The sequence below is a fragment of the Xyrauchen texanus genome, chromosome 33, assembly GCF_025860055.1.
Source record: "Xyrauchen texanus isolate HMW12.3.18 chromosome 33, RBS_HiC_50CHRs, whole genome shotgun sequence".
In the NCBI taxonomy this organism is placed as follows: Eukaryota; Metazoa; Chordata; class Actinopteri; order Cypriniformes; family Catostomidae; genus Xyrauchen; species Xyrauchen texanus.
The window spans coordinates 18,919,338-18,936,098 of NC_068308.1; the positions used below are offsets into that span (position 1 = coordinate 18,919,338).

The following is a 16,761-nucleotide window of genomic DNA, read 5'->3' on the forward strand; positions in this document are numbered from 1 at the left end:
CAGATTCAGTTTTCCTTGTAGATCTGCATTACCACTGCGAGGCTTCTCCTCTCTCCCCCGCAGCAGTGGCTGAGACTCTACTGTTAAGGAATTTTAAGCAATGGACCGAATGCAGAATCACCACAGTCCATCTAACAAGTCACCCAGAGTGTTAGGCACAAATGATTGCTCTATTTTTTGAGGGAAGTGAGGTTAGGTTGGCTCTTCAACACAGCTCAGGCAAGGTTTAGCTTCCGAGGAAAAATTCTGACAAACAAGGTAAACCCCCATACTGAGGTAATGGATGCATTTGGAAACAGGAAACAGAATGACATTTAACATGAATTTTTCATACAGACAGAGAGCAAAGGTGCCAAAAATCGCAGCAATGGTGGTAAGACAGGAGATGGCAAACCAAAATACAAAAAAGGAGAAGAAAATGATAATTATGGAAAAAAAAAAACAATGCTGAGTGATATAATTACAGACTGTTGCTTGCTGGCAGAGTTCATGTAAATTTCACAAGTTGTTCCATGTGCACATGATAGCTAGCCACAAGCTATATTGGACAGAAAACACAAGATTGATGCTAATGAAATTACACAAACTAGCTAGCACCATTAAAACTACCTTGACACTTACACAATAGTGCATCACAAAATGTTGAAACATCCCCCAAAAGCTTTTAGAATAATAATCAAATAATTCAGATGAATCATAATTGCATATAAATGACTTCAATGGGAAGATTATGCACATTTCAAGCATCTCTCACATATCATATAACCTCTAATCCAGTCCACAGAAACATGACAGATGAAAAATGAGTGTCCAATTATCTAGAGTATTCAGATGTGAAACAGTAAAGGGGGAAGAAAAATCTAAGTCATTTAATCAAAGGACATCCTCTCTACTGCACTAATGGAGAAAATAATTAGACATGTAATGCTGTTAATGACTGCACACATCTACTGTAACTACACATCACCCTGAAACCTGATTTAAAAAAAATTGGCTATTGTTTTGTGAAAATTATGTCATTATTTACTTGCCCTAAAGTTGTTCCAAACTCTTTTTACATCCATGGAACACAAAAGGAGATGTCTGCCACAATGAAAGCCTTAGTCACTATTCATTTTCATTGTATAGAAAAGAGATGCAATGTAAGTGGATGGTGACTAAGGCTGCCAGTCCCTAACTTTCTGCCTAAAATCTCCTTTTGTGTTCAACAGCAAGCAAAAAGTCATATAGGTTTGGAAAAACACGAGGGTGAGTAATTTAAGACAGAATTTTCTTTTTTGGGTGAACGATCCTTTTAAAGGGCATTCACACTGATAAGGATTTGCATTAACAAAGCAACCAAAAGTAATTTATTTTCAATGGAAGTTTGTAATTTTTGGAAACAATAAAATCGTCAGTGTGAACGGGGCTTTATAGTCATGATGGGCCCTATTTTAAGAGCGCTATCACGGCTAGCATTAACAGTGATTGTATCAGAACGCACTTCACTTGTACCAGTTGATTTTGAAATTTTGAATTAATTGCATTTATTAAAACGCGAAAAAATTAAAGCAAAAATATTTTTTAATTAAAATTACACTTCAAACAAAATGAAAATATTATGAAAATAAGGAAGTGGTAAAAAAAATCATACCAAATCCAAACATTTTACTCTACACTTACACCAGCCCCTTTTTCAGTGACTTAAAAATCACTCTATGACAACAGGTGGGAAAATACCAATACAAATTAGATCATAAATACAACTGTAAATATAAACATAATAATCAAAATTAAAAATAAACCTAAAGGTAGTTTAACAAATCTCATACAAAACGGCTACAAGAGTGATCATCATGGACATCATTTGATGTTCCACTTTATTTTCAGTGTTTGGTCATGAACTTTATTACTACCTGCTGGTGGAATCTCCAAACTCCAAATGCAGGAACTGAATTTGGACATTGCGCTGAAAACAGACGTGGTTTTAAAATGTTTTAGTGCAATTACCTATTTCTCAGGTCATTGAGCCACTTCATTATCAGACAATACACCCCCAGTTTGCACGTATACACCCACAGTTAGCACAAAAATTGCGCTAAGAATTAGCACTCTCATGAAATTGGATAAGACGTAGTGCAGTCTCTTATCGCATAGCACTGCGCTTTGCGCGCTTATACAAATAGAGCCCATAATATTTCAAATACAAGATGTTTCTAGCTTACGTTCAAGTCTGTGTCTCTGCTGTTTGGACATTGTTTTCTTTTGTATGTCCAAAAAATCTCTGCATTCTGCTATAGTGTCTCAGCATGCTTGCAGTCACTTCTTTTCTCTGTTGTGATTTTTGGCTGCGAACATATCAGTGAGTCCATACTCCCACCAGTCCTGTAATCAGGCTGATTAACAAGCTGTGATCTCTTAATAACAAACAGTGCTGTGGTAGATTTAGTTGTCAAGATCTGCTGTAAATTCAGTCTGACCACTCAACGCTCTGTAGCATGTTTATCGGGAGAAGTCCATCTGAAGATTTTCAAAGAATATCATCCCAGCAGGGGCAGATTCTACTCTAAAGCCCACACCAGTAGTAATATGAACAGAATATAATAGAGTATGGCAGCATTTCTCACTGATTTCACATAGTACAGTGCCTCCAAAAAGTATTTGGACACCTATTTCACACTTTAAAAAATGTCATAGAACTATATACAAAATAACACGTGGCATTTATAAACCAATAATACTAGACCTTTTCTCAGAACTAACTAAACTGGTGTCACACAGGTGTCCTAGCAGATCAACCGCAGTTGAAATTCCCTACATTAACTATGGACATGTTCCATAATGTTTGACACCCTGAAAGAGTTCAAATACATTTGTCTTAATTTTGAACAATCTATTTATAATTTTATGATTTCAAAAATATACAGTACATATTTTAATGACATTTCCTTTTTGAGAGTGCTTGTGCTATATTTCTTTAAAACATAAATCATTCCTGGTTTGATATTTAGTTTTATAATGCAAACAAATACATTCATACATTTTAAGTGTGGTTTATGTGTCTTTATACTTTTTGTGGCCACTGTATATTTCTTCCTTACTGCCCACTGCTTGCAAGGATTTCCATCTCCTGAACGGCTTTTTATCTCACATATTTTAGAAATATTTCAGAAAATTGTATTTATCTGCCTGTTAATTAATGTGCTATTTACTGCAAAAATAGTAGTATCAAGGGATGAACATGCCTTTTGGCAGCGAGAGGTGAAATCTGCCATGAATAAGAGAGAATTATAAGTACTAAAAATAAGCATTCACTTAAAATAAGTTGAGTTCTAGCCCAATAAGGAAGCATGATGATAATCTGGGTTCAGCTCTCTTGAGAAACACTAAACGTGGTACTAGATCCTCAATTCCCTGCCAAAGAAACAACAACTCTGGTTAAGTTTGAGGGCTGTGTGTGTGTTTCTGCCTATTTGTGTGTGCTGTCATTATGTCATGATCCTGTCACTCTGTCTTTTTGTGTGACAAGGCCGTGGCATCATTGTTCTGTGTCTGTCTTGTGCTTTGTTTTTGTCTTTGTGTGAGCGCACGGTTTCGGTTGTTATTTCCCTGCCGAGCGCTCCTCAGTGGGTCTTATGTTTCATGTTTGGAGCATGGTGTCTGGTTCCTGACCTCCCTGTCTGGTTCGGTTTTGTTTGGTGTCGGGATTCGGACATGCATGCTCCATGTTCTGTCTATTATTGTTGTGGGTGCATTTCGCTTATGTCATCTTGCCGGCATGCACCCACATCAAACATTTATGTCTGTCTCTAGCAACCATGGATGCGCTTTGTGTTGCATGTGTGCTCGGGTTGCATTTTGTCTTCATGTTGTGCTGAGGTTTGGTCACTTTGGTCTGAGATGTTGGGTTTGTGTGTGGCCGAACTCTCGCACAGGTGTCCTGACTCGTTTTGTCGCCTGTTGCATGCATCGCTTGGTGTTTGCCTCACAATGTACGCTCAAGCTTTGTCTAGTGTGAGAATGCATGCCATTGCTTTGTTAGCATTGCCGTGCATTATCTCATCTCGGTTGGCATGAGCGCATTTTGCCTATTGTCTTGGCGATATGTGCACATGCCATTCGAATGTCTGCATTTTTGTGAGAGCATGTGGCTTTGTTTTGTTTCTATTTTGCCTCGTGTTTCTCTGTCTTGCGTCATACCCCGCCTCTTTGTTTGTTTATTATTTCATTATTCACACTTGCCCTGCTTGTTAACCTGTTTGATTTCTCTCCCTATTTTAGTCTCCTTGTGTGTGTTTTCCAGTGCCAATTCATCTTGTTTGATGGTGTTGTTCCAGTCGGTCCTGTGTGTTTTTCTCTTTTTCCTCCAGCCCATACGTTTCCTAGTTTTTTCCATTTCCGGGTAGTTTGAGTTTTTGTCTTTGTTTATTTTTGGTATTAATAAAGCCTATTTGTTTTAACTCTGTGTTTGGGTCCTGCTTCTGATTGTGACACATTAGGCCACTGAGAAAAATTAACTCCGCCAAGGATAATTTGAAGAAAAAAAGTACAAAATGATTTTTTTAGTGCAAGGTGAACATTGCTTATGCCTCTCATATCACACCCATTTATCACTGTAGGTCCCTTAAGAGTTCTCTAAATGAAGTGTGTGTGGAGTAATTAAGATTTAATAAAAATATAAAAGGGGGCCTGGGTAGATCAGCGATTAAAAATGCTGACTACCACCCCTGGAGTCGCGAGTTCAAATTCAGGGCAGGCTGAGTGACTCCAGCCAGGTCTCCTAAGGAACCAAATCGGCCTGATTGCTAGGGAGGGTAGTCACATGGGGTAACCTCCTCATGGTTGTTATAATGTGGTTCGCTCTCGGTGGGGCACGTGGAAAGTTGTGCGTGGATGCCGTGGAGAACAGACGTGCTATGTCTCCGCGGTAACGCGCTCAACAAGCCATGTGATAAGATGAGCGGGTTGAAGCTCTTAGTCATGAAGGCAACTGAGATTCGTCCTCTGCCACCCAGATTGAGGCGAGTCACTACACCACGAGGACTTTGAGCGCATTGGGAATTGGGCATTCCAAATTGGGGAGAAAAAGGGGAGAAAATAAAAAAATACGCTGAAAAGGTTACTGGCTGGCAATTTCTATGACGTTGATTTATGTACACAGTGGAGCTATTTCACATGGGGAAAGACATATTTAAAAGGGAGATATTACATGACTGACACTTGCAAAAGCGTTAAGCTCTTGAGGATGTGTGCTTTTTTTCATAGTCATTTATGAAGTCCTTATTGAGTTTTTTTCTCAGAACAAATTTTTAATAAAAAAAAAGAAGAAAAAAAACAACAACAAAAAAACATGTCTGACCTAAAACAACGTAGATTTGTTTCACATCAGCAAAAAACCTACAAGCCACAGTACATCAAAGTATACACTCACTGTGCACTTTATTAGGAACACCTGTACACCTACTTATTCTTGCAATTATCTAATCAGCCAATCATGTTGCAGCATTGCAATGCAGAAAACAATGCAGATATGGGTCAGCAGCTTCAGTTAATGTTCACATCAACCATCAGAATGGGAAAAATGTGATCTCAGTTATTTGGACCGTGGCATGATTGTTGGTGCCAGACGGGCTAGTTTGACTATTTCTGTAACTGCTGATCTCCTGTGATTTTCACGCACAACAGTCTAGAATTTGGTCAGAATGGTGCCAAAAACAAAAAACATCCAGTGAGTGGCAGTTCTGTGGATGGAAACACCTTGTTGATGAGAGAGGTCAACTGAGAATGGCCAGACTGGTTCACACTGACAGAAAGGCTACGGTAAATCAGATAATTTCAGAATACATAATATGTCAAACCTTGAGGAGGATGGACACTTTATTAGAACCATAGTGTTATATAATTCTATTATCTGCAATGTTCCTTAAAGCCTGTCATTTTATATATTTTTTCAATTTAGCTAAATACTCATGGATGTCTTTTTGTGCCCCTGAAACACTCCCTCTAATGATGCAATACCTTGAGAAACATAAAATTAACTGCTGCCCCTTTCATAACCAGGGATGGGAGGGTTACTTTTTAAATGTATTCCACTACAGATTACAGAGTACATGCTGTAAAATGTCATTTGTAACATATTTCTTTAGATTACTCAAGGTCAGTAAAGTATTCTAAATACTTTGGATTACTTTTTCTGCACTGGAAGGTTTTTTCAATTGTTTTGAATATAAAAACTCTGTCAGACAAAATACACATGTTAAAAATACATTCTCTGAAAAACCTAAATATCTTATGCAATGTTGCTTCTAAAACAAGATTAATCAAATTTATCTTGTTTTAAGGATTTTTAGATATTTTTACAGGAAAACACTACAAAAATGATTATCAAGAATATGATTTTTGCCCTAATATGGTCTGCACTTATATAGCGCCTTTTTAACCTTAGCGTTATTCAAAGTGCTTTACACTGCATCTCTATCACCCATTCACACACCAATGACGGCAGAGCTGCCATGCAAGGCGCTAGCCTGCCATTGGGAGCAACATGGGTTGCCCACTTCGGCAACAAGGACTGCCCACTTCGGCATGTGGAGTCGCGTTGGCTGGGAATCGAAACGCCAACCAAGCAACCCGCTCTACCACCTGTGCCACAGCCACCCCATACATATCAGAGGTCTTACTAGTAAAAATAAATTATGATCAAACGTTAATTTTCTTGATAAAAAATATAACTGTGCATACTAACATGTGCATATAAAATAGCATTTTAGCTTAGCTTAAAGCTGACAATATACACAAGGTTTATTTCTATTTCTTCTGCTCAAACTTACTTCTCTGTCTGCTCGTATGAATGTAACACATCATAAGAAAGTGTCTCACCGCTGTTCAAATGCACTTTAAATCACATCATTTATATGTATAAATGTTTTCCATCTGAAAGGACTAAATATTAAATGAAACAAATGACAATAAAATGCAAAGTAATCTCTTCAGTAATCAAAATACTTTTTGAATGTAACTGTATTCTAAATACCAATGATTTAAATTGTAACTGTAGTGGAATACAGTTACTTATAGTTTGTATTTTAAATACGTATTCCCATTACATGAATTCCATTACTCCCCAACCCTGTTCATGACAGATATCTGATAACAAAGGGAAGTCCATCATACTGTAACTTCCATAACCACTTCCACAAAACAGTCTATTCTTCATTCTCTGCCTAAAACAACATGCTTCCCAGCTAACCTATAATTCTCAAATGACGACAAAAGTTCCTTTGATTAACCAAAGCCTGCACTAATTCTACTGACTTGCACTGAATAAGAGCCTCAGGCCAGCAGAAATAGCAGAGGAAACACTTGGCTTATCACTGCTAATTAACACACTACAAGATAACACCACTGGCAGTGTGAGAAATGTTGAATGGTAATTTAAAATGAAACGATTTTGCATTATAATGCAATGAGGGCTAAAAAACAAAGGTAAGCTTTTAAAATTGAAGAAGCACTCCACTCTTTCGACTAGTCCGTTTATTGTGGTTGTTGAGAGTATAGCTGGAGATTTACCAATAAGATTGAATCAAGGGTGTTTAAAAAGCATTTACTTTTTTACAAAACATTTCAACACTCAATACAGGTTCAATGTTTAGCCCTAAAACTCTAGGCTAATGAAAAAGACCATTATGATGGACCCTAAAGAAAAAAAAAGAAATGTCACATGGCTTCATATTTCTGTGCATGTGAGTGAAAAGTCGCCCAAGTATAATGCTTTTATGTTATAACTAAATGGGCTCTATTTTCTTAGCACGACCGCACGCTACATTTGATAAAACATTTCGTGAGAGCACTAATTCTAACTTAAATTTCGAGCCAGCACAAAGTGCAAGTGGCCGTGGGTAAGAGTGTTTGTGCTATCTGTGGTTGTGTGCACTCAAACCGTGGGAGTATTGTATGATAATGAAGTGGCGCAGCAAAGTTTGCTATTTTTGTGAGAAATTGGTCATTGCGCTAAGATGTTTCAAAAGCATGTCTGTTTTCAGCATAAAGTCTAAAATCAGTTCTTGCATTTGCATTTTGGAGATTTCACCAGCAGGTGGTAATAAAGTTCATGTCCAAACAGAAGTTAAGAATAAAACTTCTAAGAATAAAATCTTCATGAACAACATTATTCTGAAGGCAGGAGGTGTAAAGTAAATTGTGAAATGTCAAGCAGTGAATAATAAATACAATTAAAACATTATAAGAAATTAAAATAAATCAATATATCCTACAAAATCTATCAGGAATTTTACAATAAGACACCATTATTCAGTTAAATAATAATAATAATAATAATAATGTTAAATTTATACAGTGCCTTACCAGTGATAGCACAGTTTAAATAAGAAAAAAAAAAGAGGAAACATGTTTCAGTTTATTAGTTTTACATAAGGAGGAATTTTCCTACTTGATGAATACTCTATAGAGCATTTAAACATTTATGGAGCATTTTAACTTGTTTCTTATTTTTTATGTCTTAACCAGATGATTTCCTAAATCACTGATGTGGACATAAATGTTGTCAACTTTACAAGACAGATAGATGGGCTATGATGTGAAATCATCACTTCAGGCCAGAAATTTAACATCGTGCTCAGGTTTAGTCTATAAATGAATACATGAGAATCACGTGTGAATCATGTGATACATTAACAAAGACATTTCAAGAAGTGGAAATTGTATATGTGTTGTTACTTAATGTTATACTTGATGAGCTCCAGACACGCACAATAAACAGAGACTGCAAACTGAGTTGAGAACACACCCATCCGATTTGAAATCACAACGTGCACATTGTCATTCATAAGGTTTATACATTAGAAATATTGGCTGCAAAGATTTAATAAATTCTTTGTAATTTCATATATGTTTATTTAAAATGTTAAAATTTAAAACACTTTATCCTTGTAACTCTTGGATAATCAGTAATGCTAATATTTTTGTATTATTCAGATATATCCGTTACATTATTTATTATTATCATTATTAGGGGGAGCGATGGCTCAGTGGTTAAGGCTCTGGGTTACTGACCAGTAGGGGTTCAAGCCCCAGCACCGCAAACAAAAAAAAAAATATTCATATGACTGATTATCCCAGAAGCATAAATTGACATTTTAAAAAACATATACAAAATTACTAATTATGTATTACATCTGTACAGCCAATATTTCTAAAGTTTGTCATATAGAACACTTTTGAATTGCAATATGAATCATATTACGATGCAGATATCAACATAATTGTATTACCAGGTCACTACTGATTCCCACCCCTAGTAGCCAAAGCACTGGATTGCAGAGAACGAGAAGAACTGTATCTAACTGCAATATCTATGCTGCAGAGGAATATAGGTCTGTAAACTGCAGAGGATATGAAGGAGAGTACATTAGCTTGATTACAAACGCCACCCACTGTAGCAACCTCAAAGCTAACAGACATATGGAGTGATCAGCATCTGCTCCACACAGGACAGATGTCTCAGAAAAGATCATCTTCTCACAGTCTTGTTGCATGTAACTTAAAACACATTTATATGTGGTTTATATTATACATATATAATTTGCTGCATTATATTAAATCTAAGAGATCAAGTAGACCAAGAAAATTTGTTTGTGTGCATTGGCTTTTTTTCCCTCCAAGAGGATTGGCATATTTTTCAAGAAATATGCCAAAATCTTTTTTATCCTTCATCTTCTGATCATTAAGACATTTGAAATGTGAAATGGAAATAGTGAAAGTGTTGTTTGAAAAAATCTGTGGAGTCCTGAAATCTCTGATCAAACCACTCCAGTGCCAACTCATTTTCATAACACAATGCTCCACTTTCATCAACACACAGCATGTATAAAACCACAGATGAAAGCTGGAATCAAATATTAAAAATATCATTCTTTTCATGACAAGAGAATTAACCTTTGCTCTTATGACTGTTTTTAATCAATATATCAGATCAATATTTAAGTCCTTTTTTACGATAAATTCTCCTCTCTGCCAAGTAGGTGGCGATATGCAAAAAGAATGCGAATCGGCAAAAACAAGAGGAATATGAAATTGAAAGTGGAGGTTGATAGAAAAAAGGACTTAAATATTGATCTGTTTCTCACCCACACCAATCATGTCGCTTCAGAATACATGAATTTAACCACTGGAGTTGTGTGGATTATTTTTATGCTTCCTTTGTTTGCTTTTTTAACCTTTAAAGTTTCGTCCATCATTCACTTGCATTGTATGGACCTACTGAGCTGAGATATACATCTAAAACTCTTAGTTTGTGTTCAGCAGAAGAATGAAAGTCATTCACATATGGGATGGCATAAGGGTATGACAGAAAATGATGAGAGAATTTTTATTTTTGGGTGAACTATCCCTTTAATGACTCAAAAGGGTGGAAACCTTCATATCATATGTTGGCTGTAAGAACATTTAGCTTCTCTTCTCTTGTAGCTATTAGATCATGTCCTCTGTGTCTGCTCTCCTGGGATTTTCACGCAAAACAGTCTAGGTTTTGCTCAGAATGGTGCCAAAAACAGTTCTACGGATGGAAACGCCTTGTTGATGAGAGAGGACAACTGAGAATGGACAGACTGATTTGCACTGATGGAAAGGATATGGTAAATCAGATAATCACTCTGTACAATTGTAGTGAGCAGACACTAAATTTTGTTTTTGTTTTTCTGTTTCAAATGTGGCTTTTTTTTTGTTGCAATTCTTCCCATAAGGCCTGCAGCCCCGAGTCTTCTCTCTACTGTTGTACATTAAACTGGCATTGAGCGGGTAGAATTCAATGAAGCTGTCAACTGAGGACATGTGAGGCATCTATTTCTCAAACTAGAGACACTGATGTACTTATCATCTTGTTTAGTTGTACATCTGGCCTTCCACATCTCTTTCGGTCATTGTTAGAGCCAATTGTCCTTTGTCTTTGAAGACTGTAGTGTTTGTATGAAATCTTCAGTTTTTTGGCAATTTCAATCATTGTATAGCCTTCATTCCTCAAAACAATGATTGGCTGACAAGTTTCTGGAGAAAGTAGTTTCTTTTTTGCCATTTTTGACCTAATATTGACCTTAAGAAATGCCAGTCTATTGCATAATGTGGCAACTAAAAAACAAACACAAAGACAATGTTGATCTTCATATAACAAACCAAATAGCTTTAAACTGTGTTTGATATAATGGCAAGTGATTTTCTAGTACCAAACTAGCAATTTTCCATAAGAGCAAAATCTGTAAATTATTCCAAACCTTTGGCCACCAGTGTATGTCCACACAGCTGTAAAATAGCATGCACACTGATCCAACCCACTGTGAGTTCTATAATCAAAAATTAACTTATGCAGAGCATTCCTCTTATATGGTCCAGACTTCTAAAAGAACCTGGAACATGCGGAAACGTGTAGGAACAACTTGCATATTTATTGTCTGTAAAGCTTTTATTATACATCCTGCAAAAGCACTCCAGGGCACTCACAGCATAATTAAAGGGCCACAGGCAATACAAAGGCATTATTCTACACTGTGACCATAAAAGTGCCATTCAACATTTAAGATTACAACTTTCTGGACCACACACATAGGTCCAGGGGAAATATCTTTATAGGTACATTTGAAGTCAGAAGTTTACATTCACCTAGGTTGAAGTCATTAAAACTTGTTTTTTTAACCACTCCAGAGATATAATATTAGCAAACTAGTTTTGGCAAGTTGTTCAAGGCATCTATTTGTGCATGGCATGAGTCATTTTTACAATTGTTTACAGACAGATTGTTTTACTTTGAATTGACTGTATCACAATTTCAGCAGGTCAGAAGTTTACATACACTTATTTTTAAGTGAACTGTGCCTTTAAGCAGCTTGGAAAATTCCAGAAAATTATGTTAAGCCTTAAGACAATTAGCCAGTTAGCTTCTGATAGTAGGTGTACTGAACAGGAGGTGTACCTGTGGATGTATTTTAAGGCCTATCTTCAAACGCAGTGCCTCTTTACTTGGCATCATGGGAAAATCAAAGAAATCAGCCAAGATCTCAGAAGTAAAATTATGGACCTCTACATATCTGGTTCATATTTGGGAGCAATTTCCAAATGCCTGAATGTACCATGTTCATCTGTATAAACAATAGTATGCAAGTATATACACCATGGGACCACGCAAAATGGGACCACGCAAAACATCAGCCAAGAAGTTAAAGTTTGGTCGCAAATGGGTCTTCAAAATGGACAATGACCCCAAGCATACCTCCAAAGTTGTGGCAAAATGTCGTATGGACATCAAAGTCAAGGTATTGGAGTGACCATCACAAAGCCCTGACCTCAATCCAATAAAAAATTTGTGGGCAGAACTGAAAAAGCATGTGCAAGCAAGGAGGCCTACAAATGAGGAAAGGGCCAAAATTTCAGCAACTTATTGTGAGCAGCTTGTGGAATGCTTCCCAAAATGTTTGACCCAAGTTAAACAATTTAAAGGCAATACTACCAAATACTATGTAAAACTTCTGACACTCTGGGAACTGGGACTTGTTTCCTGAAAGCATTGTAAGCAAGACAGTAAATTGTAGAATCCATCTTATGATTCTTCTTAGTTTTGCGGCCTGTTTCCCAAAAGCATCATAACTTAAGAAGTACTTGAAAATGCTCATAGATTAACAAGTGTTCTGGAGTGCTCGTACAGCGCTAAGAACATCGTTAGGACACAGACTTATGCAGACACAAATTCCTATAGCTACACTTTTTATTATTATTTTTAACTGACAAGGATGATTATAATAATAATAATAAGGTTGTAATGAAATATGTATGCATATATTTATATATATATATATATATATATATATATATATATATATATATATACACACACACACATACACACACACACACTACTGGTCAAAAGTTTTGAAACACTTGACTGAAATGATTCTCAAGATTTAAAAATTGTTTTGATCTTAAGGCATATGCTTAAATGTTTGAAATTATTTTTGTAGACAAAAATATGTGCCACCATATTAATTTATTTAATTATAAAACTACAATTTAATTTAAAAAAGTTTTTGAAATTTACGACTTGGAACTAATAATAAAGAAAAGAAGACAATAAGTGCCCAGCATAGATGGGAACTCCTTCAATACAGTTTAAAAAACATCCCAGGGTGATACCTCAATAAGTTGGTTGAGAAAATGTCAAGAGTACATGTCTGCAAATTTCAGGCAAAGGGTGACTATTTTGAAGATGCTAAAATATAACATTTTTGATTTATTTGGGCTATTTATGCTATTCCATAGTTTTGATGACTTTACTATTATTCTTAAATATGTGTGTGTGTGTGTGTATATATATATATATATATATATATATATATATATATATATATATTCAGTACTGTGCAAAAGTTTTAGGCACTTGTGAAAAATGTTGCATAGTGATGATTTCTTAAAAAATAATGCCATAAATAGTTTTCATTGATCAATTAATGTTCAAAGTCCGGTAAACATAAATTAAAGCTAAATCAATTTTGGTGCGGCCAAAACAGCACCAATTCTCCTAGGTACACCTGGACAGTTTTTCTTGGTTGTTGGCTGATAGAATGTTCCTGGAGAATTCGCCACAGTTTTTCTATCTATTTAGGCTGTCTCAACTGCTTCTGTCTCTTCATGTAATCCACGACTGACTCTTATGTTAAGTTGGCGGTTCTGTGGGGCCATACCATTTGTTGCAGGGCTCCCTGTTCTATTTACAAAGGTAATGTTTGGGAGTCTAACATTTATATTTCCTATTGACACACTAAAGCTGAATATATAAAGACTTTTGCACAGTACTTTATGTATATCTTTTTTTTTTTTTAATCATTAACATGTTTGGAAAGGGTCAAAAACAAAATCTTTAGTAAATTGGGTATGTGACTGTAATGGGGTAAGGTGGGCAAAGAGGAGGCAGGAACTGGCTGAACAGTCAACATAAGTTTTAATAAATTAACTAAAATCAAATTAAAAACACACACAAACACACACACACAGCTGCCGTATGTGTCTCTCTCTAACTGGTTCCTCCGGCTCGTTTTAAACCCCACCTGGCTGATTAGCCCGATTAAGGGCCAGACGTGTGTTCTCATGGCCTGGCCCTGCCCTCCTCTTTCTCACAGTGACATACTCATACTCTTTGATATGTTATATGTGTTATGATCACTTACAGCTTTTCTTGTTTGATGTGTAAATCTAAAGTGCTTTGTTCTCACCTGCATGTTTGAATCTCTGGACCAGGCGCTGTCGCATACCCCTCTGCAGGTTGAAGTAGTCATCCTCTTCGTCGGGTGTATGGATGAAGAGTGGAATGTGCTGAAAGACGAGAACGTGGCGTGAGGGGGTCTGGGCAGCTCTCTGCAGATGCCTCTCCAGCCAGACCTCCTGGGCCTCCATTAGCTCAGGGCAGCCTGACGAGTCAAAGAAGAACTGGGAGTTCAGCACAAAACACAACACGCCACCCACCCAAAAACTGAAGTAATCATCGCCCCAGTCACGGCAAAACTGCTCCACGGTGTCCGGAGTGGGTGTGTTGCCAAGGTCGTGATTGCCACTGACAAACACAAGGGGAATGTCAGGATCAGTGCCTCTCAGTGCTTCTTTGAGATCCTTCACCTGGTCTGTTCTGAACGAACTGCCTGAAAAATTGAAAGATATATTTGTTTTCTTGCTTGAAAAGCCTCTTTTATGAGTTCTGATGGGACATTGAAAAGTAAGTGCTGTGATGTCTGGTTCTGATGACGATTCTTTTTACCCACAACTTAAATACCAAAACACTCAAAGACAATATCGGTCAATAATGTCAATATTTCAAAGCCAAAGTCAAAATGCTAATGTTCAAAACTTATTTTACTTCCATTTTGTGACATCTTCCCGAGTGAAACAAGATATTTACAGGGGGGAAAAACTTAGGGCAAGACTTGATTTTGTCCATCAGGAATTGTTTGAAAAGTGAAAATTTGGGTAAGAAGGGTTAGAGGGATTGATGTCTGCCTAGAAATAAAGTAATTTCAGGGGCTAAGTCAGTCATTAAAATTTGTTTTAATAACATTTAATAGATTCAATGAACAGTTAGTGTACAGTTAATGACCTGGTGTACTTCACATGAAATTGAAGAACAAATATACAGGTGAAACTCGAAAAATTAGAATATCGTGCAAAAGTTCATTCATTTCAGTAATTCAACTTAAAAGGTGAAACTAATATATTATATAGACTCATTACAAGCAAAGTAAGATATTTCAAGCCTTTATTTGATATAATTTTGATGATTATGGCTTACAGCTTATGAAAACCCCAAATTCAGAATCTCAGAAAATTAGAATATTACATGAAATCAATAAAAAAAAAAGGATTTTAAATACAGAAATGTCGGCCCTCTGAAAAGTATAATCATGCATATGTACTCAGTACTTGGTTTGGGCCCCTTTTGCATTAATTACTGCCTCAATGCGGCGTGGCATGGATGCTATCAGCCTGTGGCACTGCTGAGGTGTTATGGAAGACCAAGATGCTTCAATAGCGGCCTTCAGCTCTTCTGCATTGTTTGGTCTCATGTCTCTCATCTTTCTCTTGGCAATGCCCCATAGATTCTCTATGGGGTTCAGGTCAAGCGAGTTTGCTGGCCAATCAAGCACAGTAATACCATGGTCATTGAACCAGGTTTTGGTACTTTTGGCAGTGTGGGCAGGTGCCAAGTCCTGCTGGAAAATGAAGTCAGCATCTCCATAAAGCTTGTCTGCTGAAGGAAGCATGAAGTGCTCTAAAATGTCCCGGTAGACGGCTGCGTTGACTCTGGACTTAATAAAGCACAGTGGACCAACACCAGCCGATGACATGGCTCCCCAAACCAACACAGACTGTGGAAACTTCACACTGGACTTCAAGCATCTTGGATTGTGTGCCTCTCCATTCTTCCTCCAGACTCTGGGACCTTGGTTTCCAAATGAGATGCAAAATTTGCTCTCATCAGAAAAGAGGACTTTGGACCACTGAGCAACAGACCAGTTCTTTTTTTCTTTAGCCCAGGTAAGACGTTTGACATTTGAAGCCCATGTCCAGGACCCGTCTGTGTGTGGTGGCTCTTGATGCAGTAACTCCAGCCTCAGTCCACTCCTTGTGAAGCTCCCCCACACATTTGAATGGCCTTTTCCTGACAATCCTCTCCAGGTTACGGTCATCCCTGCTGCTTGTGCACCTTTTTCTTCCACACTTTTCCCTTCCACTTAACTTTCTATTAATGTGCTTTGATACAACACTTTGAGAACATCCAACTTCTTTTGCAATTACCTTTTGAGGCTTTCCCTCCTTGTGGAGGGTGTCAATGATGGTTTTCTGCACAACTGTCAGGTCAGCAGTCTTCCCCATGATTGTGAATTCAACTGAACCAGACTGAGAGACCATTTAAAGGCTCAGGAACCCTTTGCAGGTGTTTAGCTGATTAGAGTGTGACACTTTGAGCCTACAATACTGAACCTTTTCACAATATTCTAATTTTCTGAGATTCTGAATTTGGGGTTTTCATAAGCTGTAAGCCATAATCATCAAAATTATATCAAATAAAGGCTTGAAATATCTTACTTTGCTTGTAATGAGTCTATATAATATATTAGTTTCACCTTTTAAGTTGAATAACTGAAATTAATGAACTTTTGCACGATATTCTAATTTTTCGAGTTTCACCTGTATGTGACGTAATTTAGAACAAAATCTGTCCAAAAGTGTGTT

General features: G+C 37.0%; 1 protein-coding gene across 3 annotated transcripts in view; it reads right to left on the bottom strand.

Annotated features, from left to right (window-relative positions):
- The window catches only part of cpped1 (calcineurin-like phosphoesterase domain containing 1), a 33,062-nt gene that overhangs the window by 4,245 nt on the left and 12,056 nt on the right, over positions 1 to 16,761 (bottom strand). For all 3 annotated transcript variants that reach the window (XM_052102211.1, XM_052102210.1, XM_052102209.1), the window contains exon 3: positions 14,250 to 14,672. In XM_052102211.1, coding sequence (XP_051958171.1) covers positions 14,250 to 14,672 — 423 coding nt within the window. The remainder of the gene's footprint in view (positions 1 to 14,249; positions 14,673 to 16,761) is intronic.